We start from the raw sequence: 26,716 nt of genomic DNA, 5'->3' as shown, positions 1-26,716 counted from the left end.
TAATGTATGTACACAGTGACTACACCAGCAGAATAGTGAGTGCAGCTCTGGAGTATAATACAGGATGTAACTCAGGATCAGTAATGTAATGTATGTACACAGTGACTGCACCAGCAGAATAGTGAGCGCAGCTCTGGAGTATAATACAGGATGTAACTCAGGATCAGTAATGTATGTACACAGTGACTGCACCAGCAGAATAGTGAGTGCAGCGCTGGAGTATAATACAGGATGTAACTCAGGATCAGTAATGTATGTACACAGTGACTGCACCTGCAGAATAGTGAGTGCAGCTCTGGGGTATAATACAGGATGTAACTCAGGATCAGTAATGTAATGTATGTACACAGTGACTGCACCAGCAGAATAGTGAGTGCAGCGCTGGAGTATAATACAGGATGTAACTCAGGATCAGTAATGTATGTACACAGTGACTGCACCAGCAGAATAGTGAGTGCAGCTCTGGGGTATAATATAGGATGTAACTCAGGATCAGTAATGTAATGTATGTACACAGTGACTGCACCAGCAGAATAGTGACTGCAGCTCTGGAGTATAATACAGGAGGTAACTCAGGATCAGTAATGTATGTACACAGTGACTGCACCAACAGAATAGTGAGTGCAGCTCTGGAGTATAATACAGGAGGTAACTCGGGATCAGTAATGTAGTGTATGTACACAGTGACTGCACCAGCAGAATAGTGAGTGCAGCTCTGGAGTATAATGCAGGATGTAACTCAGGATCAGTAATGTAATGTATGTACACAGTGACTGCACCAGCAGAATAGTGAGTGCAGCTCTGGAGTATAATACAGGATGTAACTCAGGATCAGTAATGTAATGTATGTACACAGTGACTGCACCAGCAGAATAGTGACTGCAGCTCTGGAGTATAATACAGGAGGTAACTCAGGATCAGTAATGTATGTACACAGTGACTGCACCAACAGAATAGTGAGTGCAGCTCTGGAGTATAATGCAGGATGTAACTCAGGATCAGTAATGTAATGTATGTACACAGTGACTGCACCAGCAGAATAGTGAGTGCAGCTCTGGAGTATAATACAGGATGTAACTCAGGATCAGTAATGTAATGTATGTACACATTGACTGCACCAGCAGAATAGTGAGTGCAGCTCTGGAGTATAATACAGGAGGTAACTCAGGATCAGTAATGTAATGTATGTACACAGTGACTGCACCAGCAGAATAGTGAGTGCAGCTCTGGAGTATAATACAGGATGTAACTCAGGATCAGTAATGTGTGTACACAGTGACTGCACCTGCAGAATAGTGAGTGCTGCTCTGGAGTATAATACAGGATGTAACTCAGGATCAGTAATGTAATGTATGTACACACTGACTGCACCAGCAGAATAGTGAATGGAGCTCTGGAGTATAATACAGGAAGTAACTCAGGATCTGTAATGTAATGTATGTACACAGTGACTGCACCAGCAGAATAGTGAGTGCAGCTCTGGAGTATAATACAGGATGTAACTAAGGATCAGTAATTAATGTATGTACACAGTGACTGCACCAGCAGAATAGTGAGTGCAGCTCTGGGGTATAATATAGGATGTAACTCAGGATCAGTAATGTAATGTATGTACACAGTGACTGCACCAGCAGAATAGTGAGTGCAGCTCTGGAGTATAATACAGGAGGTAACTCGGGATCAGTAATGTATGTACACTGTGACTGCACCAGCAGAATAGTGAGTGCAGCTCTGGAGTATAATACAGGAGGTAACTCAGGATCAGTAATGTAATGTATGTACACAGTGACTGCACCAGCAGAATAGTGAGTGCAGCTCTGGAGTATAATACAGGATGTAACTCAGGATCAGTAATTAATGTATGTACACAGTGACTGCACCAGCAGAATAGTGAGTGCAGCTCTGGAGTATAATACAGGATGTAACTCAGGATCAGTTATGTAATATCTGTACACAGTGACTGCACCAGCAGAATAGTGAGCGCAGCTCTGGAGTATAATACAGGATGTAACTAAGGATCAGTAATGTAATGTATGTACACAGTGAGGGCACCAGCAGAATAGTGAGTGCAGCTCTGGGGTATGTAATGTAATGTGTAGTGCCGGCGTCCCTGCCCTCTGCTAGGCAGGGACGCTGTTCCCCTCACCGCTCTGCTCCGTGCCCGGCGTCCCTCTCCCGCTCTGCCGGCAGCGCGCGCTCCATCCCGGCCACTGTGCTTAGGGCGCGCGCCCTCCCTCCCTCTTAAAGGGGCCGCGCGCGCCGTCCTAAGGAGTCCCCGGCCAATGGCCGGAGGACTTTACCATATATAAGGCACCTCCTCCAAAATGGAGGTGCCCGAGCAATGTTGTTGCACCGTTCTACTCTGCTTCAGCCCTCAGGTCCCGTTGCCAGTTACCTGCCAGTTACCTGCCAGATTCCTGTCAGCTTGCTGTCCTAATCCTGCCTGATTTCCTGTTACCTGCCTGCCTGCCTGAGGTCCGACGGTCTGCCTTACAACTCCGGTCAGTCTGTCTAAGGACCAACTTGCCCGCTCACCTGGGAGCGCACATCAGCTACCTGCCTGCTTGCCTGAGGTCCGACGGTCTGCCTTACAACTCCGGTCAGTCTGTCTATGGACCAGCTTGCCCGCTCACCTGGGAGCGCTTCTCCGCTACCTGCCTGCTTGCCTGCCCGGAGGCTCCGCTGTCACGTGCTGTGACCACCAGCTATTCCAGAGACTCTTGCCCGCTCACCTGGGAGCGCTTCTCCGCTACCTGCCTGCTTGCCTACCTGGAGGCTCCGCCGTCACGTGCTGTGACCACCTGCTATTCCAGAGACTCTCGCTTGCTCACCTGGGAGCACACATCCTCCATCTGCCTTGCTAGCCTACCTGGAGGTTCAGCCATCACAGGTCGTACCTACCCTTTACCTAGAGACTGCCCCGGTCACTTGCCGTGACCTCCAGCCCGTTCTTCCAGAGACTGCCCCGGTCACTTGCCGTGACCTCCAGCCCGTTCTTCCAGAGACTGCCCTGATCACTTGCCGTGACCTCCTGCCCGTACACCCAGAGACTGTCCCGGTCACCTGCTGTGACTGCCTGCCTGGTCGCCACCCGCTCCCTTACAAGGACCGCTCCCTTGTATAGTAGCCCAGAGGTTCCGCCTCCCAGACCCGTTACAGTTTGCTCGGGCCATGGAACCCGGTGGCACCCAAGCTCCCTCGCTCTCGGACCTGTGTCATGAACTGTCCCGTCAAAGGTCCCAACAGGAGTCCATCCTGGGTCACCTGCGGAATGTCAATACTCGCCTGGACACTCTGATTGTTCCACCAACAACCTCCGCCAGTGCCATGTCTCGCAATCCGGCAGCTCCGCTGTCCACTAACACCATGATATCCTACCCCGGACCTCGGCTTTCTGCACCTCCTCGCTTCGGAGGCGACTCAGCCCAGGCTCGGGGCTTCATAAATCAGTGCACCCTGCACTTTGAACTATTGTCCCACCAGTTTAACTCCGACCGAGCCAAAATTGCATTCATCATGTCCCATCTCACCGGGGAGGCCCTGGCCTGGCTAAATCCTCTATGGGAGAGAGGAGACCCCCTGGTGTCCAATTTGCCTGCTTTTCTCACGGCTTTCCGGAAAGTCTTCGACGAACCCGGACGGAAGACCTCATCCGCATCATCGTTGCTACGCCTCCGTCAGGAAAGTCTCACCGTGGGCCAATATGCCATACGGTTCCGTACCCTTGCCTCGGAGCTGGCCTGGGATAACGACGCTCTGGTTTCCGTCTTCTGGGAGGGTCTGTCCGGCCGTATTAAAGATGAACTTGCCGGTCGGGACATTCCTACCACTCTCGATGACTTAATAACTCTTGCCACCCGGATTGACCTACGGTTCCAGGAGCGTGCCAGAGAGGTCACCCGTGAGAGGAGGTTACCACGTCTAGCTCCTACTTTTCAGAAACCCGTCACTCCTTCTGTCTCTAACCAGGTACACCCTCCTGAGCCTATGCAGGTCGACCAGACCAAGATGGTCAAGACCCGTCAGGACTTAGGCCGTGCCGAGGGGAGCTGCTTCTACTGTGGCAGTAAGGAGCACCGGATCCGTGCCTGCCCGGAGAGGTCGGGAAACGCCTGTGTCTAGGTTCGCTCAGAGGTCCACCTAGACAAGAATAAATCCTCTCCATCCCTGCTGTTGTCAGTTTCAATCGTCTACGGGGAGAACCGTTATTTCGAACTAGCCCAACTGGACTCTGGAGCAGCCGGGAATCTTATTTCACAGTCCCTGGTAGAGAAATACCGCATCCCCACCAAACCTCTGGCTGTACCCTTGTCTGTTGCTGCCGTGGATGGGGGGCTCTTACCACGCCCCATCCAACTCATCACCGAATCCATTACTCTGCAGGTGGGAATGCTGCATTCTGAAAGTATCTCCTTCCATGTTCTGCCTGGACTCTCTCACGCCCTCTTGCTAGGCCTACCTTGGCTCCAGAAACATGCACCCGTTCTTGACTGGCAGACCGGAGAAGTCCTTCGCTGGGGACAGGGCTGCCTTAAGACCTGTCTGGTTCCCGTTCATCCCGTCCGTCCTTCTCCTACCCCAGCTAATCTACCTGGACTTCCGATTCCTTATTGGTCTTATGCTGATGTCTTTAATAAAAAGGAGGCAGAGACACTACCCCCTCATAGACCATACGACTGCCCTATCGACCTGTTACCTGGTACTTCTCCTCCCCGTGGGCGTATTTATCCATTATCCGCTGCTGAGACCCGGTCGATGTCCGAATATATTGAGGAGAATCTGGCCAGGGGATTCATCCAGAAATCTACCTCCCCGGCGGGAGCAGGCTTCTTTTTCGTCAAAAAGAAGGACTGCTCTCTCCGTCCCTGTATAGACTATAGAGGCCTTAACCAGATCACGGTGAAGAATAAGTACCCCCTTCCGCTCATTCCGGAGTTATTTGATCGTCTGAGGGGGGCTAGAATCTTCACCAAACTGGACCTCCGTGGGGCGTACAACCTGGTTCGTATCCGTCAGGGGGATGAATGGAAGACGGCATTCAACACCCGGGACGGCCACTATGAATATCTGGTAATGCCCTTTGGCCTCTGTAACGCTCCTGCCGTCTTTCAAGAGTTGGTCAATGACATCTTCCGGGACCTTCTCTACTCCTGCGTAGTGGTGTACCTGGACGACATCTTGGTCTTCTCTCCGGATCTCCAGACTCACCGGAGGGATGTTCGTCAGGTCCTGCTCAGGCTCAGGCAGAACCATCTCTACGCTAAATATGAGAAGTGCCTCTTTGAGCAGACCTCGCTTCCGTTTCTGGGCTACATTATCTCTCAGACCGGCCTACAAATGGATCCTGAGAAACTGTCTGCCATCGAGAAATGGCCCCGACCAGAGGGGTTGAAGGCTATTCAACGGTTCCTGGGCTTCGCCAACTATTACCGCCTCTTCATCCCGCACTTCTCTTCCCGGACTACGCCAATTTCCGCGCTCACCCGTAAGGGTACTAATCCCAAAGAGTGGCCGCCCGAAGCAGAGGAGGCCTTTCTTTCCCTAAAACAGGCCTTCTCTTCCGCCCCGGTGCTGCATCGCCCGGACGGCAACAAGCAGTTCTTCCTGGAAGTTGACGCCTCCTCCTCAGGAGCCGGAGCGGTACTTAATCAAAAATCATCTTCCGGGAGAATGGTAACTTGTGGCTTCTTCTCCAAACTCTTCTCCTCTTCTGAGCGCAACTATTCCATAGGAGACCGAGAGTTATTGGCCATCAAGCTGGCGTTGGAGGAGTGGCGTTACCTACTCGAGGGGGCTCTTCATCCGGTAATAATTTACACTGACCACAAGAACTTGGCTTACCTCCAGCATGCCCAGAGACTTAACCCGCGCCAAGCCCGGTGGTCCTTGTTTTTTGCTCGCTTTGATTTTGTTCTTCATTTTCGCCCGGCTGACAAAAACGTCAAAGCAGACGCCTTGTCCCTATCCTTTCTGGTGTCCGATCTCGAGGAAGAACCTAAACATATCATCGATCCCGCCAGAGTAATGCAGGTGGCTCCCGTGAGTCTAAATAGTCTCCCTCCCGGTAAGACGTTTGTTTCAGTACCTGATCGGGAGAAGATCCTACACTGGGGCCATTCGTCTAAACTAGCTGGCCACGCCGGTCAGAAAAAGACCCTCCAGCTTATTGCCCGGCACTATTGGTGGCCTACCCTGCACAAGGACATAATAGACTTTGTTTCTGCCTGTGTGTCCTGCGCCCGCAACAAAGTCCCGAGACATCTGCCAGCCGGACGCCTCCTTCCGCTTCCTGTACCTGCTGCCCCCTGGCAGCATATAGCAATGGACTTTATAACTGATCTCCCCGTCTCTGCCGGTTGTACGGTCATTTGGGTGGTCGCTGACCGCTTTTCCAAGATGGCTCACTTTATTCCCCTGCCAGGCCTTCCGTCTGCACCCGAGCTGGCTAAAGACTTTATCCGCCGCATCTTCCGTCTTCATGGCCTGCCCCTCCACATCGTGTCGGATCGTGGGGTACAGTTCACCTCACGTTTCTGGAGTGCCACTTGTAAACTACTAGACGTCACCCTGGACTTCTCTTCCGCTTACCACCCACAGTCCAATGGTCAAGTGGAGCGGATCAATCAGAACCTGACCAGTTACCTCCGGCACTTCGTTAATGCCCACCATTCTGACTGGGTGGATCTCCTACCATGGGCCGAGTTCTCTTATAATAATCACGAGAGCGAATCCTCCTCCAAATCCCCGTTTTTTGTAGTCTTTGGTCAGCATCCTCGGATTCCTTTTCCTGTCTCCACCTATGTGGACAACCCGGCTGCGGAATCTCTCGTTAGCAAATTTTCCTCCATATGGGAGAGTACCCGGTCCGCACTCCTTCTGTCATCCGAGCGTATGAAAAGACACGCTGACAAAAAACGTCTGGATCCTCCACAATTTCGTCCAGGAGATAAAGTCTGGCTCTCATCTAAATATGTTCGACTCAAGATACCTTCTTACAAGTTAGGGCCTCGGTTCATCGGTCCTCTGGAGGTCATCAGTCAGATCAACCCGGTGGCCTATAAATTGAAACTCCCGGCCAGCTTACGGATCCCTAACTCCTTCCATGTATCTCTCCTCAAACCCGTGGTGCTTAACTCTTTTTCCAAGTCTACAGGTACGCCTCCTGCTCCGGTTTCTGCTGAGGACGAGTTTGAGGTAGAGAACATTCTTGCCACCAAAAGGGTAAGAGGAAAGACCTTTTTTTCTGGTAGATTGGAAGGGGTTTGGTCCTGAGGAGAGAACGTGGGAGCCCCGGGAGAACATCCATGCCCCTCTCATCCTAGCTAAATTTCTATCTGGCCTAAAAAAGGGGGGGCCTAAAGGGGGGGGTACTGTAGTGCCGGCGTCCCTGCCCTCTGCTAGGCAGGGACGCTGTTCCCCTCACCGCTCTGCTCCGTGCCCGGCGTCTCTCTCCCGCTCTGCCGGCAGCGCGCGCTCCTTCCCGGCCACTGTGCTTAGGGCGCGCGCCCTCCCTCCCTCTTAAAGGGGCCGCGCGCGCCGTCCTAAGGAGTCCCCGGCCAATGGCCGGAGGACTTTACCATATATAAGGCACCTCCTCCAAAATGGAGGTGCCCGAGCAATGTTGTTGCACCGTTCTACTCTGCTTCAGCCCTCAGGTCCCGTTGCCAGTTACCTGCCAGATTCCTGCCAGCTTGCTGTCCTAATCCTGCCTGATTTCCTGTTACCTGCCTGCCTGCCTGAGGTCCGACGGTCTGCCTTACAACTCCGGTCAGTCTGTCTAAGGACCAACTTGCCCGCTCACCTGGGAGCGCTTCTCCGCTACCTGCCTGCTTGCCTGCCCGGAGGCTCCGCTGTCACGTGCTGTGACCACCAGCTATTCCAGAGACTCTTGCCCGCTCACCTGGGAGCGCTTCTCCGCTACCTGCCTGCTTGCCTACCTGGAGGCTCCGCCGTCACGTGCTGTGACCACCTGCTATTCCAGAGACTCTCGCTTGCTCACCTGGGAGCACACATCCTCCATCTGCCTTGCTAGCCTACCTGGAGGTTCAGCCATCACAGGTCGTACCTACCCTTTACCTAGAGACTGCCCCGGTCACTTGCCGTGACCTCCAGCCCGTTCTTCCAGAGACTGCCCCGGTCACTTGCCGTGACCTCCAGCCCGTTCTTCCAGAGACTGCCCTGATCACTTGCCGTGACCTCCTGCCCGTACACCCAGAGACTGTCCCGGTCACCTGCTGTGACTGCCTGCCTGGTTGCCACCCGCTCCCTTACAAGGACCGCTCCCTTGTATAGTAGCCCAGAGGTTCTGCCTCCCAGACCCGTTACATAATGTATGTACACAGTGACGGCACCAGCAGAATAGTGTTTGCAGCTCTGGAGTATAATACAGGAGGTAACTCAGGATCAGTAATGTAATGTATGTACACAGTGACTGCACCAGCAGAATAGTGAGTGCAGCTCTGGAGTATAATACAGGAGGTAACTCGGGATCAGTAATGTATGTACACTGTGACTGCACCAGCAGAATAGTGAGTGCAGCTCTGGAGTATAATACAGGATGTAACTCAGGATCAGTAATGTAATGTATGTACACAGTGACTGCACCAGCAGAATAGTGAGTGCAGCTCTGGAGTATAATACAGGAGGTAACTCAGGATCAGTAATGTAATATATGTACACATTGAGTGCACCAGCAGAATAGTGAGTGCAGCTCTGGAGTATAATACAGGATGTAACTCAGGATCAGTAATGTATGTACACTGTGTCTGCACCCGCAGAATAGTGAGTGCAGCTCTGGAGTATAATACAGGAGGTAACTCAGGATCAGTAATGTAATATCTGTACACAGTGACTGCACCAGCAGAATAGTGAGCGCAGCTCTGGAGTATAATACAGGATGTAACTCAGGATCAGTAATGTAATGTATGTACACAGTGAGGGCACCAGCAGTATAGTGAGTGCAGCTCTGGGGTATAATACATTATGTAACTTAGGATCAGTAATGTAATGTATGTACACAGTGACGGCACCAGCAGAATAGTGAGCGCAGCTCTGCAGTATAATACAGGATGTAACTCAGGATCAGTAATGTAATGTATGTACACAGTGACTGCACCAGCAGAATAGTGAGTGCAGCTCTGGGGTATAATACATTATGTAACTTAGGATCAGTAATGTAATGTATGTACACAGTGACGGCACCAGCAGAATAGTGAGTGCAGCTCTGGAGTATAATACAGGATGTAACTCCGGATCAGTAATGTATGTACACAGTGACTGCACCAGCAGAATAGTGAGTGCAGCGCTGGAGTATAATACAGGATGTAACTCAGGATCAGTAATGTATGTACACAGTGACTGCACCTGCAGAATAGTGAGTGCAGCTCTGGGGTATAATACAGGATGTAACTCAGGATCAGTAATGTAATGTATGTGCACAGTGACTGCACCAGCAGAATAGTGAGTGCAGCTCTGGGGTATAATACAGGATGTAACTCGGGATCAGTAATGTAATGTATGTACACAGTGACTGCACCAGCAGAATAGTGAGTGCAGCGCTGGAGTATAAAACAGGATGTAACTCAGGATCAGTAATGTAATGTATGTACACAGTGACTGCACCAGCAGAATAGTGAGTGCAGCTCTGGAGTATAATACAGGATGTAACTCAGGATCAGTAATGTAATGTATGTACACAGTGACTGCACCAGCAGAATAGTGAGTGCAGCGCTGGAGTATAATACAGGATGTAACTCAGGATCAGTAATGTAATGTATGTACACAGTGACTGCATCTGCAGAATAGTGAGTGCTGCTCTGGAGTATAATACAGGATGTAACTCAGGATCAGTAATGTAATGTATGTACACACTGACTGCACCAGCAGAATAGTGAGTGGAGCTCTGGAGTATAATACAGGAGGTAACTCAGGATCAGTAATTAATGTATGTACACAGTGACTGCACCAGCAGAATAGTGAGTGCAGCTCTGGGGTATAATATAGGATGTAACTCAGGATCAGTAATGTAATGTATGTACACAGTGACTGCACCAGCAGAATAGTGAGTGCAGCTCTGGAGTATAATACAGGAGGTAACTCTGGATCAGTAATGTATGTACACTGTGACTGCACCAGCAGAATAGTGAGTGCAGCTCTGGAGTATAATACAGGAGGTAACTCAGGATCAGTAATATAATGTATGTACACAGTGACGGCACCAGCAGAATAGTGAGCGCAGCTCTGCAGTATAATACAGGATGTAACTCAGGATCAGTAATGTAATGTATGTACACAGTGACTGCACCAGCAGAATAGTGAGTGCAGCTCTGCAGTATAATACAGGATGTAACTCAGGATCAGTAATGTAATATATGTACACAGTGACTGCACCAGCAGAGTAGTGAGCGCAGCTCTGGAGTACAATACAGGATGTAACTCAGGATCAGTAATGTAATGTATGTACACAGTGACTGCACCAGCAGAATAGTGAGTGCAGCTCTGCAGTATAATACAGGATGTAACTCCGGATCAGTAATGTAATGTATGTACACAGTGACTGCACCAGCAGAATAGTGAGTGCAGCGCTGGAGTATAATACAGGATGTAACTCAGGATCAGTAATGTAATGTATGTACACAGTGAGGGCACCAGCAGAATAGTGAGTGCAGCTCTGGGGTATAATACATTATGTAACTTAGGATGAGTAATGTAATGTATGTACACAGTGACGGCACCAGCAGAATAGTGAGTGCAGCTCTGCAGTATGCAGGCTGTATCCCCGGCGTTGTATCGGGGCGCTGCTCTTCCTTGTCGGGTGTCGTACACGGTGTGACACGTGCTTCCTGTGTTGCGGTCACACCATAGTTGCCGTCACGTGGTTTGTGCGGCCTCGGGCAGGGACTCACGGACTGGTATTTATGACGGTTGCATTGTGACATGTACGTACAGGCATTGTATTGATCTGGTGCTGACCCAAATCCAGTAAATGGGGGTGATCTGTGGTGTTTAGGGGAATATTGTGGTGATTTTTGGTCACCTCATACTTTTAGCAGAATTTGTGTTAATATTGAAAGTGCTGAGCAGACTGGAGGTGTTGGATGAGTCGGGCGCGGGGGGCCTTAGATTTCGGGTCCTTCTGTTCTCTGACCTGTCATGTCTTCCACGCTGGACAATGCGGTGGATCTGTGCACGTGGTTTCCGTGGATTGATCGTCTGTCCTGATTTCATGGATACAATACTGAGGATGAGACTGCGGCTTCTGTGACCAGGAGCTATTTTTACCTGCGGCGTCGGCCTCCTGCTCGTGTATATAATATATACCCGTCATAACTGCAGGATGAGTGGAGCCGCTCCTGCCACCCTGTAATCTCCTGGGGATACGGTGGAGTGTAAAGGGTTAATCATCGCAATCTCACCTCTGCATCATCAGTATCTGTGTGTTGTGGGTGAGGGCCTGGCTGATAATCGGATGCCATGGATTCCCTGCCCGCCAGTCATTCTTTCCTTTGGAGATGTTTTGCATTTGGTCCCAAGCAACCGGTCTCTGAACTTACTCTGGTCTCTGCTGGGCAGAGCAGGTACAAGGGCTCTGCAGCCATGTAGCTTGCTAAATTCTCTAATATACCTTTATGGATTGTTGGAGCTTAGTAATAACAGTATACAGGAGGCTCCCCCTACTGGTGGCTGCAGACAGGATCTTATCATGTATCTCTGTATACAGGGAGCTCCCCCTAGTGGAGGCTGCAGACAGGATCTTATCATGCATCTCTGTATATAGGGAGCTCCCCCTAGTGGTGGCTGCACACAGGATCTTATCATGTATCTCTGTATACAGGGAGCTCCCCCTAGTGGTGGCTGCAGACAGAATCTTATCATGTATCTCTGTATACAGGGAGCTCCCCCTAGTGGTGGCTGCAGACAGGATCTTATCATGCATCTCTGTATATAGGGAGCTCCCCCTACTGGTGGCTGCAGACAGGATCTTATCATGTATCTCTGTATACAGGGAGCTCCCCCTAGTGGTGGCTGCAGACAGGATCTTATCATGTATCTCTGTATACAGGGAGCTCCCCCTAGTGGTGGCTGCAGACAGGATCTTATCATGTATCTCTGTATACAGGGAGCTCCCCCTAGTGGTGGCTGCAGACAGGATCTTATCATGTATCTCTGTATACAGGGAGCTCCCCCTAGTGGTGGCTGCAGACAGGATCTTATTATGTATCTCTGTATACAGGGAGCTCCCCCTAGTGGTGGCTGCACACAGGATCTCATCATGCATCTCTGTATACAGGGAGCTCCCCCTAGTGGTGGCTGCAGACAGGATATTACCATGTATCTCTGTATACAGGGAGCTCCCCCTAGTGGTGGCTGCAGACAGGATCTTATGTATCTCTGTATACAGGGAGCTCCCCCTCGTGGTGGCTGCAGACAGGATCTCATCATGCATCTCTGTATACAGGGAGCTCCCCCTAGTGGTGGCTGCAGACAGGATCTTATCATGCATCTCTGTATATAGGGAGCTCCCCCTAGTGGTGGCTGCACACAGGATCTTATCATGTATCTCTGTATACAGGGAGCTCCCCCTAGTGGTGGCTGCAGACAGAATCTTATCATGTATCTCTGTATACAGGGAGCTCCCCCTAGTGGTGGCTGCAGACAGAATCTTATCATGTATCTCTGTATACAGGGAGCTCCCCCTAGTGGTGGCTGCAGACAGAATCTTATCATGTATCTCTGTATACAGGGAGCTCCTCCACTTATTCAGCTTTGATCCGATATTGTGCATTTGCCCTGATATAATCCATCTATTTAAGGGGAAGTTCTGCGCTCGCTGAATGTCAGTAGGGCGCTCCCGGTTTCCTCCCTGCCGATGGTCGCAGCTCATCTGAGGCTTCACTCCGCATTGTCTGTGATTATGGCTTGCGGCCCTTTCTGCTCTCTTGGTAATTAATCCCTCTGATGTAGCAGCGGAGTCATCCTCGCTGCCTGCTCCGGCTTGTGTCGGCCCGGTGACACCTGTCAGTGAACTCTGCACGAGCCTGATGTGGCCGTCTACCCCCCCTGCCGTGTGCTCTGCACTTTACAGCCGCCGTACACTGACAGGCTCTGCAGAGGACAGATAGCAGCTGCATTACACGCAGGATGTCGGCTTCACCCCTCCGAGACCGCAGCTTCCTCCATGTATTCCTGCAAATGTGTCAGGCCCACCGCAGCGGAGGAGGCACAGCTGCAGAACCCCGGGGTCTGGGGTGGGGGCGTCTTCCTTCCTCGTCCTCATTTATCACAAGTTACACACTAGACGGTTGGCGGCCCCTGTAATCCAGGTGCTGCTGGAGGAAAGGGGCGTCGCAGCCGTGTGCCGCAGACCACCGAAACACGGCAGTCACTGGTGGGCCGTATCACTTACCACGATCAGTCTAGGGACCTTCCCAAAAAGTCACTATTGATCGACAATTGCAACTTTTTTCCTCGAAAAACTGATGCAAACAGCTCAATATATCTCCCCTTGTGTTTCTGGTTTTCATCCCCCCGGTCCCCTGCCGAGAGCGAGTCCTATCCCCCCGGTCCCCTGCCGGTCTGTGATGTACGCCTGTCCGTCATTGCCGCGCTCCACTGTTCCTCCACCGCCCCTCACGTCTCTGGCTGCCATTACTGACGTCTTCCTTCTTTTTTTCTAGGCTTTCGCTGCCCCATTTGCTCCAAGTCGGTGTCGTCTGATGAGATGGAGATGCACTTTATAATGTGTCTGAGCAAACCGCGGCTGTCCTATAACGGTACGTACCAAACGTGTTCCCACCCCTGCAAACTAGGGCCCCCCAGAGAAGATCTATGGGGTGCGAATATGGCTGAAGTAAGGGGCACAAATTGTCTCCCCCAATCAGAGGCCGGATACATGATCATGTGAATTTACGAATACTGGATAAGTGGCGCCGCAGAAATCAATGCAGAAACGTGCTGTGAAGGGGTTAATTGTCAGTAGCGGGATCGTCGCACCACGTGACCGCTCTGTGCAGATGGCGCCCTGCTCATTTTGGTTCCTGATGCTGCTCGTTATCTGACAGACCCTCATTAGGGCAGCGGGGGGTCTGTGCCAGGGACATCCAGCCGTCACTATGTAATAATCGGCCTCCGACTTCTGAAAGGTCTTGGATGACGCAGGTCGGGTCAGGCCGGGTTCACCGCAGCTGGTGCTGCCTCCGCTAACACAGGAGCTGGTTGTGGCTTCCGGTGGCAGCTGCTATCTGTCACCCATGCCGGCTACAAATAGCCTCGCTGCGGCCGGGGGCCCTCCCGCCGCCCGCCCCCCCCCCATCTATTTAACCAGCAGAATTGTGAATGCATCTCTGGAGGTCACTGATGTATTATGTACATTGACTCCACCTGCACTTGTTATGGGGAAACTACAACTCTCAATTCAGCATGCTGGGAGTTGTAGTGTCACCGCCCTGCAGAGATGCCGACCTCCTGACTCTGGATTTCTCGTTTTCTTTCCTCGCAGACGACGTTTTAACGAGGGACGCGGGCGAGTGTGTGATCTGCCTGGAGGAGCTGTCACAGGGGGACACCATCGCCAGACTCCCCTGCCTGTGCATTTACCACAAAAGGTAAGATCCCCCCGGCCCCCGTATTCTGGGGCCCTGACTGCACTGCTGCTCCTGGTTATCTTCAGCTCTAGCGTCGGTTTTGGCCGCCTCGAGCTTCTTCATTAGGTGACGGCTGTGGTGCTGGGTCCGCGACACGTGTCCCTGGTAACCTGGCGGCCAGCCCAGCCTGCGGTGGATGTTACCGTAGTAACCGTCTCCTGAGCAATACACCGGCCCGGGGCAATTACCTGCCAGTAATCGGCTCCTGGCTCAGCTCTTAACCCCTTCTGTGCTGCAGATGCCGACTTCCCTGCACGGTTTTAAGAGACTTTCATGGCACCAGGCCGCTCAGGTCCTAATACTAGAGGGGCGGCCGTCTTGGGTTGCGACCCCTGGGTCGTGGGAGTTGCGTCTTTCTAATAAACACTTGCGGTTTCTTCACCATTTCCCGGCCTCCTCAGTCTCTCCTGACCGGGTCCTTGCGGCTTTCATCAGTGGTTTATGTCTCTCCTGTTCTGATAGTTTGTTACAATGTGTCAGTGGATGTTTCCACTCGCTGACAGCTTCCCTCTGACCTCCTCTCAGCTGTATAGATTCCTGGTTTGAGGTGAACAGGTGTTGTCCGGAGCACCCGTCTGATTGACCTGCGGCCATTCTTGCTGACTTTCTCTTAAGGTAAGTAAGTGACCCCCTCCTCCTGCCCTCCAGACCCCACATGCTCGGTCTCTGCAGGCCGGTGTCCTGTATACTACATACAGTGGGTACGGAAAGTATTCAGACCCCTTTAAATTTTTCTCTCGTTGATTGATTGCAGCCATTTGGTAAATTCTAAAAAGTTCATTTTTTTTCTCAGTAAAGTACACTCAGCACCCCATCTTGACTGAAAAAAAAACAGCAATGTAGAAATTTTTGCAAATGTATTTAAAAAGAAAAACTAAACTATCACATGGTCATAAGTATTCAGACCCTTTGCTCAGTATTGAGTAGAAGCCCCCTTTTGAGCTAGTACAGCCATGAGTCTTCTTGGGAATGATGCAACAAGTTTTTCACCCCTGGATTTGGGGATCCTCTGTCTTTCTTCCTTGCGGATCCTCTCCAGCTCCGTCAGGTTGGATGGTGAACGTTGGTGGACAGTCATTTTCAGGTCTCTCCAGAGATGCTCAATTGGGTTTAGGTCAGGGCTCTGGCTGGGCCACTCACGAATGGTCACAGAGTTGTTCTCCTTTGTTATTTTCGCTGTGTGCTTAGGGTCATTGTCTTGTTGGAAGGTGAACCTTCGGCCAAGTCTGAGGTCCAGAGCACTCTGGAAGAGGTTTTCATCCAGGATATCTCTGTACTTGGCCGCATTTGTGTTTCCTTCAATTGCAACCAGTCGTCCTGTCCCTGCAGCTGAAAAACACCCCCATAGCATGATGCTGCCACCATCATGTTTCACTGTTGGGATTATATTGGGCAGGTGATGAGCAGTGCCTGGTTTTCTCCACACATACCGCTTAGAATTATCACCAAAAAGTTCTATCTTCGTCTCATCAGACCAAAGAATCTTATTTCTCATAGTCTGGGAGTCCTTCATGTGTTTTTGAGCAAACTCTATGCGGGCTTTTATATGTCTTGCACTGAGGAGAGCCTTCCATCGGTCACTCTGCCATAAAGGCCCGACTGGTGGAGGGCAGCAGTGATAGTTGACTTTGTGGAACTTTCTCCCATCTCCCTACTGCATCTCTGGAGCTCAGCCACAGTGATCTTGGGGTTCTTCTTTACCTCTCTCACCAAGGCTCTTCTCCCACGATTGCTCAGTTTGGCTGGACGGCCAGGTCTAGGAAGACTTCTGGTGGTACCAAACTTCTTCCATTTAAGGATTATGGAGGCCACTGTGCTCTTGGGAACCTTGAGTAATGCAGAAATTCTTTTGTAACCTTGGCCAGATCTGTGCCTTGCCACAATCCTGTCTCTGAGCTCCTTGGGCAGTTCCTTTGAGCTCATGATTCTTATTTGGTCTGACATGCACTGTGAGCTGTGAGGTCTTATATAGACAGGTGTGCGCCTTTCCAAATCAAGTCCTATCAGTTTAATTAAACACAGCTGGACTCCAATGAAGGAGTAGAACCATCTCAAGGAGGATCACAAGGAAATGGACAGCATGTGACTTAAATATGAGTGTCTGAGCAAAGGGTCTGAATACTTATGACCATGTGATATTTCAGTTTTTCTTTTTTAATAAATTTGCAAAAATTTCTACATTTCTGTTTTTTTTTTTTTTAGCCAAGATGGGGTGCAGAGTGGACTTTAGTGAGAAAAAAAAAATTAACTTTTTAGAATTTACCAAATGTCTGCAATGAAACAAAGAGTGAAAAATGTAAAGGGGTCTGAATACTTTCTGTACCCACTGTACATCCCTATGACTGCTCTGCCCGATCTCACTGACTCTGCCTGATAAGCTCATCTGACTCATGTCTGCCCCTATGACAGCTCTTCCTGACCCTGTGCCTTGTCTGACCCTATGACTGCTTTTCCAGTGCGCTGTGCCTTGTCTGCCCCTATGACTGCTCTTCCAGTGCGCTGTGCCTTGTCTGCCCCTATGACTGCTCTTCCTGTGCCTTGTCTGCCCCTATGACTGCTCTTCCTGTGCCTTGTCTGCCCCTATGACTGCTCTTCCTGTGCCTTGTCTGCCCCTATGACTGCTCTTCCTGTGCCTTGTCTGCCCCTATGACTGCTCTTCCTGTGCCTTGTCTGCCCCTATGACTGCTCTTCCTGTGCCTTGTCTGCCCCTATGACTGCTCTTCCTGTGCCTTGTCTGCCCCTATGACTGCTCTTCCTGTGCCTTGTCTGCCCCTATGACTGCTCTTCCTGTGCCTTGTCTGCCCCTATGACTGCTCTTCCTGTGCCTTGTCTGCCCCTATGACTGCTCTTCCTGTGCCTTGTCTGCCCCTATGACTGCTCTTCCTGTGCCTTGTCTGCCCCTATGACTGCTCTTCCTGTGCCTTGTCTGCCCCTATGACTGCTCTTCCTGTGCCTTGTCTGCCCCTATGACTGCTCTTCCTGTGCCTTGTCTGCCCCTATGACTGCTCTTCCTGTGCCTTGTCTGCCCCTATGACTGCTCTTCCTGTGCCTTGTCTGCCCCTATGACTGCTCTTCCTGTGCCTTGTCTGCCCCTATGACTGCTCTTCCTGTGCCTTGTCTGCCCCTATGACTGCTCTTCCTGTGCCTTGTCTGCCCCTATGACTGCTCTTCCTGTGCCTTGTCTGCCCCTATGACTGCTCTTCCTGCGCCTTGTCTGCCCCTAGGACTGCTCTTCCTGCGCCTTGTCTGCCCCTAGGACTGCTCTTCCTGCGCCTTGTCTGCCCCTAGGACTGCTCTTCCTGCGCCTTGTCTGCCCCTAGGACTGCTCTTCCTGCGCCTTGTCTGCCCCTAGGACTGCTCTTCCTGCGCCTTGTCTGCCCCTAGGACTGCTCTTCCTGCGCCTTGTCTGCCCCTAGGACTGCTCTTCCTGCGCCTTGTCTGCCCCTAGGACTGCTCTTCCTGCGCCTTGTCTGCCCCTAGGACTGCTCTTCCTGCGCCTTGTCTGCCCCTAGGACTGCTCTTCCTGCGCCTTGTCTGCCCCTAGGACTGCTCTTCCTGCGCCTTGTCTGCCCCTAGGACTGCTCTTCCTGCGCCTTGTCTGCCCCTAGGACTGCTCTTCCTGCGCCTTGTCTGCCCCTAGGACTGCTCTTCCTGCGCCTTGTCTGCCCCTAGGACTGCTCTTCCTGCGCCTTGTCTGCCCCTAGGACTGCTCTTCCTGCGCCTTGTCTGCCCCTAGGACTGCTCTTCCTGCGCCTTGTCTGCCCCTAGGACTGCTCTTCCTGCGCCTTGTCTGCCCCTAGGACTGCTCTTCCTGCGCCTTGTCTGCCCCTAGGACTGCTCTTCCTGCGCCTTGTCTGCCCCTAGGACTGCTCTTCCTGCGCCTTGTCTGCCCCTAGGACTGCTCTTCCTGCGCCTTGTCTGCCCCTAGGACTGCTCTTCCTGCGCCTTGTCTGCCCCTAGGACTGCTCTTCCTGCGCCTTGTCTGCCCCTAGGACTGCTCTTCCTGCGCCTTGTCTGCCCCTAGGACTGCTCTTCCTGCGCCTTGTCTGCCCCTAGGACTGCTCTTCCTGCGCCTTGTCTGCCCCTAGGACTGCTCTTCCTGCGCCTTGTCTGCCCCTAGGACTGCTCTTCCTGCGCCTTGTCTGCCCCTAGGACTGCTCTTCCTGCGCCTTGTCTGCCCCTAGGACTGCTCTTCCTGCGCCTTGTCTGCCCCTAGGACTGCTCTTCCTGCGCCTTGTCTGCCCCTAGGACTGCTCTTCCTGCGCCTTGTCTGCCCCTAGGACTGCTCTTCCTGCGCCTTGTCTGCCCCTAGGACTGCTCTTCCTGCGCCTTGTCTGCCCCTAGGACTGCTCTTCCTGCGCCTTGTCTGCCCCTAGGACTGCTCTTCCTGCGCCTTGTCTGCCCCTAGGACTGCTCTTCCTGCGCCTTGTCTGCCCCTAGGACTGCTCTTCCTGCGCCTTGTCTGCCCCTAGGACTGCTCTTCCTGCGCCTTGTCTGCCCCTAGGACTGCTCTTCCTGCGCCTTGTCTGCCCCTAGGACTGCTCTTCCTGCGCCTTGTCTGCCCCTAGGACTGCTCTTCCTGCGCCTTGTCTGCCCCTAGGACTGCTCTTCCTGCGCCTTGTCTGCCCCTAGGACTGCTCTTCCTGCGCCTTGTCTGCCCCTAGGACTGCTCTTCCTGCGCCTTGTCTGCCCCTAGGACTGCTCTTCCTGCGCCTTGTCTGCCCCTAGGACTGCTCTTCCTGCGCCTTGTCTGCCCCTAGGACTGCTCTTCCTGCGCCTTGTCTGCCCCTAGGACTGCTCTTCCTGCGCCTTGTCTGCCCCTAGGACTGCTCTTCCTGCGCCCTGTCTGACCCTATGGCTGCTCTTCCTGCGCCCTGTCTGACCCTATGGCTGCTCTTCCTGCGCCCTGTCTGACCCTATGGCTGCTCTTCCTGCGCCCTGTCTGACCCTATGGCTGCTCTTCCTGTGCCCTGTCTGACCCTATGGCTGCTCTTCCTGTGCCCTGTCTGACCCTATGGCTGCTCTTCCTGTGCCCTGTCTGACCCTATGGCTGCTCTTCCTGTGCCCTGTCTGACCCTATGGCTGCTCTTCCTGTGCCCTGTCTGACCCTATGGCTGCTCTTCCTGTGCCCTGTCTGACCCTATGGCTGCTCTTCCTGTGCCCTGTCTGACCCTATGGCTGCTCTTCCTGTGCCCTGTGCCTTGTCTGACCCTATGGCTGCTCTTCCTGTGCCCTGTGCCTTGTCTGACCCTATGGCTGCTCTTCCTGTGCCTTGTCTGACCCTATGGCTGCTCTTCCTGTGCCCTGTGCCTTGTCTGACCCTATGGCTGCTCTTCCTGTGCCCTGTGCCTTGTCTGACCCTATGGCTGCTCTTCCTGTGCCCTGTCTGACCCTATGGCTGCTCTTCCTGTGCCCTGTCTGACCCTATGGCTGCTCTTCCTGTGCCCTGTCTGACCCTATGGCTGCTCTTCCTGTGCCTTGTCTGACCCTATGGCTGCTCTTCCTGTGCCCTGTGCCTTGTCTGACCCTATGGCTGCTCTTCCTGTGCCCTGTGCCTTGTCTGACCCTATGGCTGCTCTTCCTGTGCCCTGTGCCTTGTCTGCCCCTATGACTGCTCTTCCTGTGCCTTGTCTGCCCCTATGACTGCTCTTCCTGTGCCTTGTCTGCCCCTATGACTGCTCTTCCTGTGCCTTGTCTGCCCCTATGACTGCTCTTCCTGTGCCTTGTCTGCCCCTATGGCTGCTCTTCCTGTGCCTTGTCTGCCCCTATGGCTGCTCTTCCTGTGCCTTGTCTGCCCCTATGGCTGCTCTTCCTGTGCCTTGTCTGCCCCTATGGCTGCTCTTCCTGTGCCCTGTCTGACCCTATGGCTGCTCTTCCTGTGCCCTGTCTGCCCCTATGGCTGCTCTTCCTGTGCCCTGTGCCTTGTCTGACCCTATGGCTGCTCTTCCTGTGCCCTGTCTGACCCTATGGCTGCTCTTCCTGTGCCCTGTCTGACCCTATGGCTGCTCTTCCTGTGCCCTGTGCCTTGTCTGACCCTATGGCTGCTCTTCCTGTGCCTTGTCTGACCCTATGGCTGCTCTTCCTGTGCCCTGTGCCTTGTCTGACCCTATGGCTGCTCTTCCTGTGCCCTGTGCCTTGTCTGACCCTATGGCTGCTCTTCCTGTGCCCTGTCTGACCCTATGGCTGCTCTTCCTGTGCCCTGTCTGACCCTATGGCTGCTCTTCCTGTGCCCTGTCTGACCCTATGGCTGCTCTTCCTGTGCCTTGTCTGACCCTATGGCTGCTCTTCCTGTGCCCTGTGCCTTGTCTGACCCTATGGCTGCTCTTCCTGTGCCCTGTGCCTTGTCTGACCCTATGGCTGCTCTTCCTGTGCCCTGTGCCTTGTCTGCCCCTATGACTGCTCTTCCTGTGCCTTGTCTGCCCCTATGACTGCTCTTCCTGTGCCTTGTCTGCCCCTATGACTGCTCTTCCTGTGCCTTGTCTGCCCCTATGACTGCTCTTCCTGTGCCTTGTCTGCCCCTATGGCTGCTCTTCCTGTGCCTTGTCTGCCCCTATGGCTGCTCTTCCTGTGCCTTGTCTGCCCCTATGGCTGCTCTTCCTGTGCCTTGTCTGCCCCTATGGCTGCTCTTCCTGTGCCCTGTCTGACCCTATGGCTGCTCTTCCTGTGCCCTGTCTGCCCCTATGGCTGCTCTTCCTGTGCCCTGTGCCTTGTCTGACCCTATGGCTGCTCTTCCTGTGCCCTGTCTGACCCTATGGCTGCTCTTCCTGTGCCCTGTCTGACCCTATGGCTGCTCTTCCTGTGCCCTGTCTGGCCCTATGGCTGCTCTTCCTGTGCCCTGTCTGACCCTATGGCTGCTCTTCCTGTGCCCTGTCTGACCCTATGGCTGCTCTTCCTGTGCCCTGTCTGACCCTATGGCTGCTCTTCCTGTGCCCTGTCTGACCCTATGGCTGCTCTTCCTGTGCCCTGTCTGACCCTATGGCTGCTCTTCCTGTGCCCTGTCTGACCCTATGGCTGCTCTTCCTGTGCCTTGTCTGACCCTATGGCTGCTCTTCCTGTGCCCTGTCTGACCCTATGGCTGCTCTTCCTGTGCCCTGTCTGACCCTATGGCTGCTCTTCCTGTGCCTTGTCTGACCCTATGGCTGCTCTTCCTGTGCCTTGTCTGCCCCTATGGCTGCTCTTCCTGTGCCTTGTCTGCCCCTATGACTGCTCTTCCTGTGCCTTGTCTGCCCCTATGACTGCTCTTCCTGTGCCTTGTCTGCCCCTATGACTGCTCTTCCTGTGCCTTGTCTGCCCCTATGGCTGCTCTTCCTGTGCCTTGTCTGCCCCTATGGCTGCTCTTCCTGTGCCCTGTCTGACCCTATGGCTGCTCTTCCTGTGCCCTGTCTGACCCTATGGCTGCTCTTCCTGTGCCCTGTCTGCCCCTATGACTGCTCTTCCTGTGCCCTGTGCCTTGTCTGACCCTATGGCTGCTCTTCCTGTGCCCTGTCTGACCCTATGGCTGCTCTTCCTGTGCCCTGTCTGACCCTATGGCTGCTCTTCCTGTGCCCTGTCTGACCCTATGGCTGCTCTTCCTGTGCCCTGTCTGACCCTATGGCTGCTCTTCCTGTGCCCTGTCTGGCCCCATGGCTGCTCTTCCTGTGCCCTGTCTGACCCCATGGCTGCTCTTCCTGTGCCCTGTCTGACCCCATGGCTGCTCTTCCTGTGCCCTGTCTGACCCTATGGCTGCTCTTCCTGTGCCCTGTCTGACCCTATGGCTGCTCTTCCTGTGCCCTGTCTGACCCTATGGCTGCTCTTCCTGTGCCCTGTCTGACCCTATGGCTGCTCTTCCTGTGCCCTGTCTGACCCTATGGCTGCTCTTCCTGTGCCCTGTCTGACCCTATGGCTGCTCTTCCTGTGCCTTGTCTGCCCCTATGACTGCTCTTCCTGTGCCTTGTCTGCCCCTATGACTGCTCTTCCTGTGCCTTGTCTGCCCCTATGACTGCTCTTCCTGTGCCTTGTCTGCCCCTATGACTGCTCTTCCTGTGCCTTGTCTGCCCCTATGACTGCTCTTCCTGTGCCTTGTCTGCCCCTATGACTGCTCTTCCTGTGCCTTGTCTGCCCCTATGACTGCTCTTCCTGTGCCTTGTCTGCCCCTATGACTGCTCTTCCTGTGCCTTGTCTGCCCCTATGACTGCTCTTCCTGTGCCTTGTCTGCCCCTATGACTGCTCTTCCTGTGCCTTGTCTGCCCCTATGACTGCTCTTCCTGTGCCTTGTCTGCCCCTATGACTGCTCTTCCTGTGCCTTGTCTGCCCCTATGACTGCTCTTCCTGTGCCTTGTCTGCCCCTATGACTGCTCTTCCTGTGCCTTGTCTGCCCCTATGACTGCTCTTCCTGTGCCTTGTCTGCCCCTATGACTGCTCTTCCTGTGCCTTGTCTGCCCCTATGACTGCTCTTCCTGTGCCTTGTCTGCCCCTATGACTGCTCTTCCTGTGCCTTGTCTGCCCCTATGACTGCTCTTCCTGTGCCTTGTCTGCCCCTATGACTGCTCTTCCTGTGCCTTGTCTGCCCCTATGGCTGCTCTTCCTGTGCCCTGTCTGACCCTATGGCTGCTCTTCCTGTGCCCTGTCTGACCCTATGGCTGCTCTTCCTGTGCCCTGTCTGCCCCTATGACTGCTCTTCCTGTGCCCTGTGCCTTGTCTGACCCTATGGCTGCTCTTCCTGTGCCCTGTCTGACCCTATGGCTGCTCTTCCTGTGCCCTGTCTGACCCTATGGCTGCTCTTCCTGTGCCCTGTCTGACCCTATGGCTGCTCTTCCTGTGCCCTGTCTGACCCTATGGCTGCTCTTCCTGTGCCCTGTCTGGCCCCATGGCTGCTCTTCCTGTGCCCTGTCTGACCCCATGGCTGCTCTTCCTGTGCCCTGTCTGACCCCATGGCTGCTCTTCCTGTGCCCTGTCTGACCCTATGGCTGCTCTTCCTGTGCCCTGTCTGACCCTATGGCTGCTCTTCCTGTGCCCTGTCTGACCCTATGGCTGCTCTTCCTGTGCCCTGTCTGACCCTATGGCTGCTCTTCCTGTGCCCTGTCTGACCCTATGGCTGCTCTTCCTGTGCCCTGTCTGACCCTATGGCTGCTCTTCCTGTGCCCTGTCTGACCCTATGGCTGCTCTTCCTGTGCCCTGTCTGACCCTATGGCTGCTCTTCCTGTGCCCTGTCTGACCCTATGGCTGCTCTTCCTGTGCCTTGTCTGACCCTATGGCTGCTCTTCCTGTGCCTTGTCTGACCCTATGGCTGCTCTTCCTGTGCCCTGTGCCTTGTCTGACCCTATGGCTGCTCTTCCTGTGCCCTGTCTGACCCTATGGCTGCTCTTCCTGTGCCCTGTCTGACCCTATGGCTGCTCTTCCTGTGCCCTGTCTGACCCTATGGCTGCTCTTCCTGTGCCTTGTCTGACCCTATGGCTGCTCTTCCTGTGCCCTGTGCCTTGTCTGACCCTATGGCTGCTCTTCCTGTGCCCTGTGCCTTGTCTGACCCTATGGCTGCTCTTCCAGTGCCCTGTGCCTTGTCTGACCCTATGACTGCTCTTCCAGTGCCCTGTGCCTTGTCTGACCCTATGACTGCTCTTCCAGTGCCCTGTGCCTTGTCTGACCCTATGACTGCTCTTCCAGTGCTTTGCCTGTTGCTCTGTGCTCACCTTGTCGCCTTTACCCTTTGCAGAGCACCTGGTTTCGCCCTGTTTAGGACCACAGAACCTGGGGTCTGCGTCCTCCTCGCAGGGTGGTCCGCTCTGCTTTCGTCTCTCATCCCCTCCTTCATGCGCTCCTCCACTTCTCCAAGACTGAAGATTCGGGGGAAACCAAAAGCCAAACTGAAGACTCTTCCCATCCTCATCTATATCTGCTCGTGGGGAGAAGGAAGGGGAGCAGGCAGCGGAGGCGTCTGCCCACTGGGGGGCAGTGCTGAGAGCTCTTGTGTCGGTGCCACCTGTGCCCTACGGTGGAGTTTAGGGGGGGAGGGGGGAGAAGAGGTGAATGGAGGAGAATCTCCTGACCCCGGTGCCCCCGCCGGGGAATCTGTGTCACCTGCGACGCCAGGACCAGACACTTGTACTTTTTACTTCCTGGCACTTTGCACTGAACATTTCAAGGATATGGAAGGGCAGAACCGATGCCGGGGGAGGGGCGGTGTTGGCGTTTTCGGCTTTCCTGGCGTCTTATCTAAACCAGGGTTGTTTGTTTTTTGTTGTTTTTTTCCCAGTGCTTCCCAGTATAAAGCTTTGTAGATGGCGAGCACTGTCGGGCCGGACTGGGCCGCATCGTCTGCAGCAGAGCTGAGGTGTTTGCACAGGAGGATGGACGATGTCGCGGCCATAGGGAGTACAGGGGGGCCTCGTTGCCCCCCACGAGATTTTTTTTTTTTTTTTGGCCAACTTCCCATCCCCCCTGTAATATATTATAATTAGAATGAATGAATTAATTTATGCTGGATGAGCTCAGGAGCCGCATTTCCAGGTTGATATTTTTAGGGTCTCTCTCCCGCCGGACCCTCCTGATTTTAACCTCTGGGTGGCCGGTCATGAAGTTTAGTGTCCCTTTTTGTGTATGTTTTTGGCGGTTTTCATTGCTGGATTATAGGGGAAATGGGGTGTTCTATTAAAGACGCCTATCCCACCCCCCCCAATCTGTTAACCCTTTGTGCTCTCGGTATTCCTCACCTTTCTCCAGCACCTAGTACATTATATTATGAGGGGGGGGTGGGGGCAGTCACTTTTACAGTCTGGACCGTGTAGCCTCTACATTGATCGGGTCCTGAGTGGGTTGGGCCCCCCTTATGTCACAAACGCTTTATCCCCCCCCCCCCTTATGTCACAAACTCTTTATCCCCCCCCCTTATGTCACAAACTCTTTATCCCCCCCCTCCCTTATCTCACAAACTTTATCCCCCCCCCCCCCCCCGTATCCTCCTGTACCCCCCGAGCTCAGCCAAATAAAGCTTTTTGCACCGTTTCAGCTTGGAATCAGGACGTGTTGGGAGGCGGACGTTGTATTTCATTGCTGGGGGGGGGGGGGGGGGCCCTCGTTTTTTGTACACAGCACCTTTCCCAACTCGTGAAGACGATCTATATTTTATAACAATGTAAAGTGTTGTATCGCCACCTAGTGGCCAGTGCAGGTAGTGCAATCTTTTTTTTTTTTTTTGTTCTATCTTGTGGTAATTGGGGGAACTACATCCGAATTTAGGGAGTAAACTGGTGCCAATAGATGTGATTTATTTTTCTAATCGTATTACAACAAGTGCGAACTTGTGTAATACGACGTTTAGGGACGGGGGGAGAACTTTGCTTTATTTTTTTTTTTGGGGGGGGGGGGACACAAAGCTCCGATCCCAGGGACCCTTGCGGTGCTGCCAATTTGAATCAATCACTTTTTTTTCTTCAGTTTTGCATGTTTGTTTTTTTTTTCTTATAACTTATTAAAGATATAAACGGTTGCACCCACCAGTGTTACAGCGGGGGGGGCTCACTCTGATTCTTGCTGGAACGAGCCCTCTTCTTTTTTCCTCCTCTTCTTCTTTTTTCCTCCTCTTCTTCTTTTTTCCTCCTCTTCTTCTTTTTTCCTCCTCTTCTTTTTTCCTCCTCTTCTTCTTTTTTCCTCCTCTTCTTCTTTTTTCCTCCTCTCCTTCTTTTTTCCTCCTCTCCTTCTTTTTTCCTCCTCTCCTTCTTTTTTCCTCCTCTTCTTCTTTTTTCCTCCTCTTCTTCTTTTTTCCTCCTCTTCTTCTTTTTTCCTCCTCTTCTTCTTTTTTCCTCCTCTTCTTCTTTTTTCCTCCTCTTCTTCTTTTTTCCTCCTCTTCTTCTTTTTTCCTCCTCTTCTTCTTTTTTCCTCCTCTTCTTCTTTTTTCCTCCCCTTCTTCTTTTTTCCTCCCCTTCTTCTTTTTTCCTCCCCTTCTTCTTTTTTCCTCCCCTTCTTCTTTTTTCCTCCCCTTCTTCTTTTTTCCTCCCCTTCTTCTTTTTTCCTCCCCTTCTTCTTTTTTCCTCCTCCTCCTCTTCTTCTTCTTTTTTCTTCTTCTTCTTCTTTTTTCCTCCTCCTCCTCTTCTTCTTCTTTT

General features: G+C 52.8%; 1 protein-coding gene across 1 annotated transcript in view; it reads left to right on the top strand.

Moving 5' to 3' along the window:
* Nucleotides 1-25,467, top strand: part of ZNRF1 (zinc and ring finger 1) — a gene marked incomplete at its 5' end in the record, with an annotated part of 37,803 nt that extends 12,336 nt beyond the window's left edge. The window contains 4 exons of the mRNA XM_073659621.1: nt 13,677-13,772; nt 14,498-14,603; nt 15,168-15,257; nt 24,331-25,467. Coding sequence (XP_073515722.1) covers nt 13,677-13,772; nt 14,498-14,603; nt 15,168-15,225 — 260 coding nt within the window. The remainder of the gene's footprint in view (nt 1-13,676; nt 13,773-14,497; nt 14,604-15,167; nt 15,258-24,330) is intronic.
* Between the last annotated feature and the right edge of the window lie 1,249 nt (nt 25,468-26,716).

This window comes from Phyllobates terribilis, unplaced genomic scaffold (assembly GCF_046119375.1).
Source record: "Phyllobates terribilis strain yellow unplaced genomic scaffold, ASM4611937v1 Scaffold_14__1_contigs__length_39327217, whole genome shotgun sequence".
Lineage (NCBI taxonomy): Eukaryota > Metazoa > Chordata > Amphibia > Anura > Dendrobatidae > Phyllobates > Phyllobates terribilis.
Note: the sequence above shows the minus strand (reverse complement) of the source record. Positions and strands in the feature narration are given on the sequence as shown.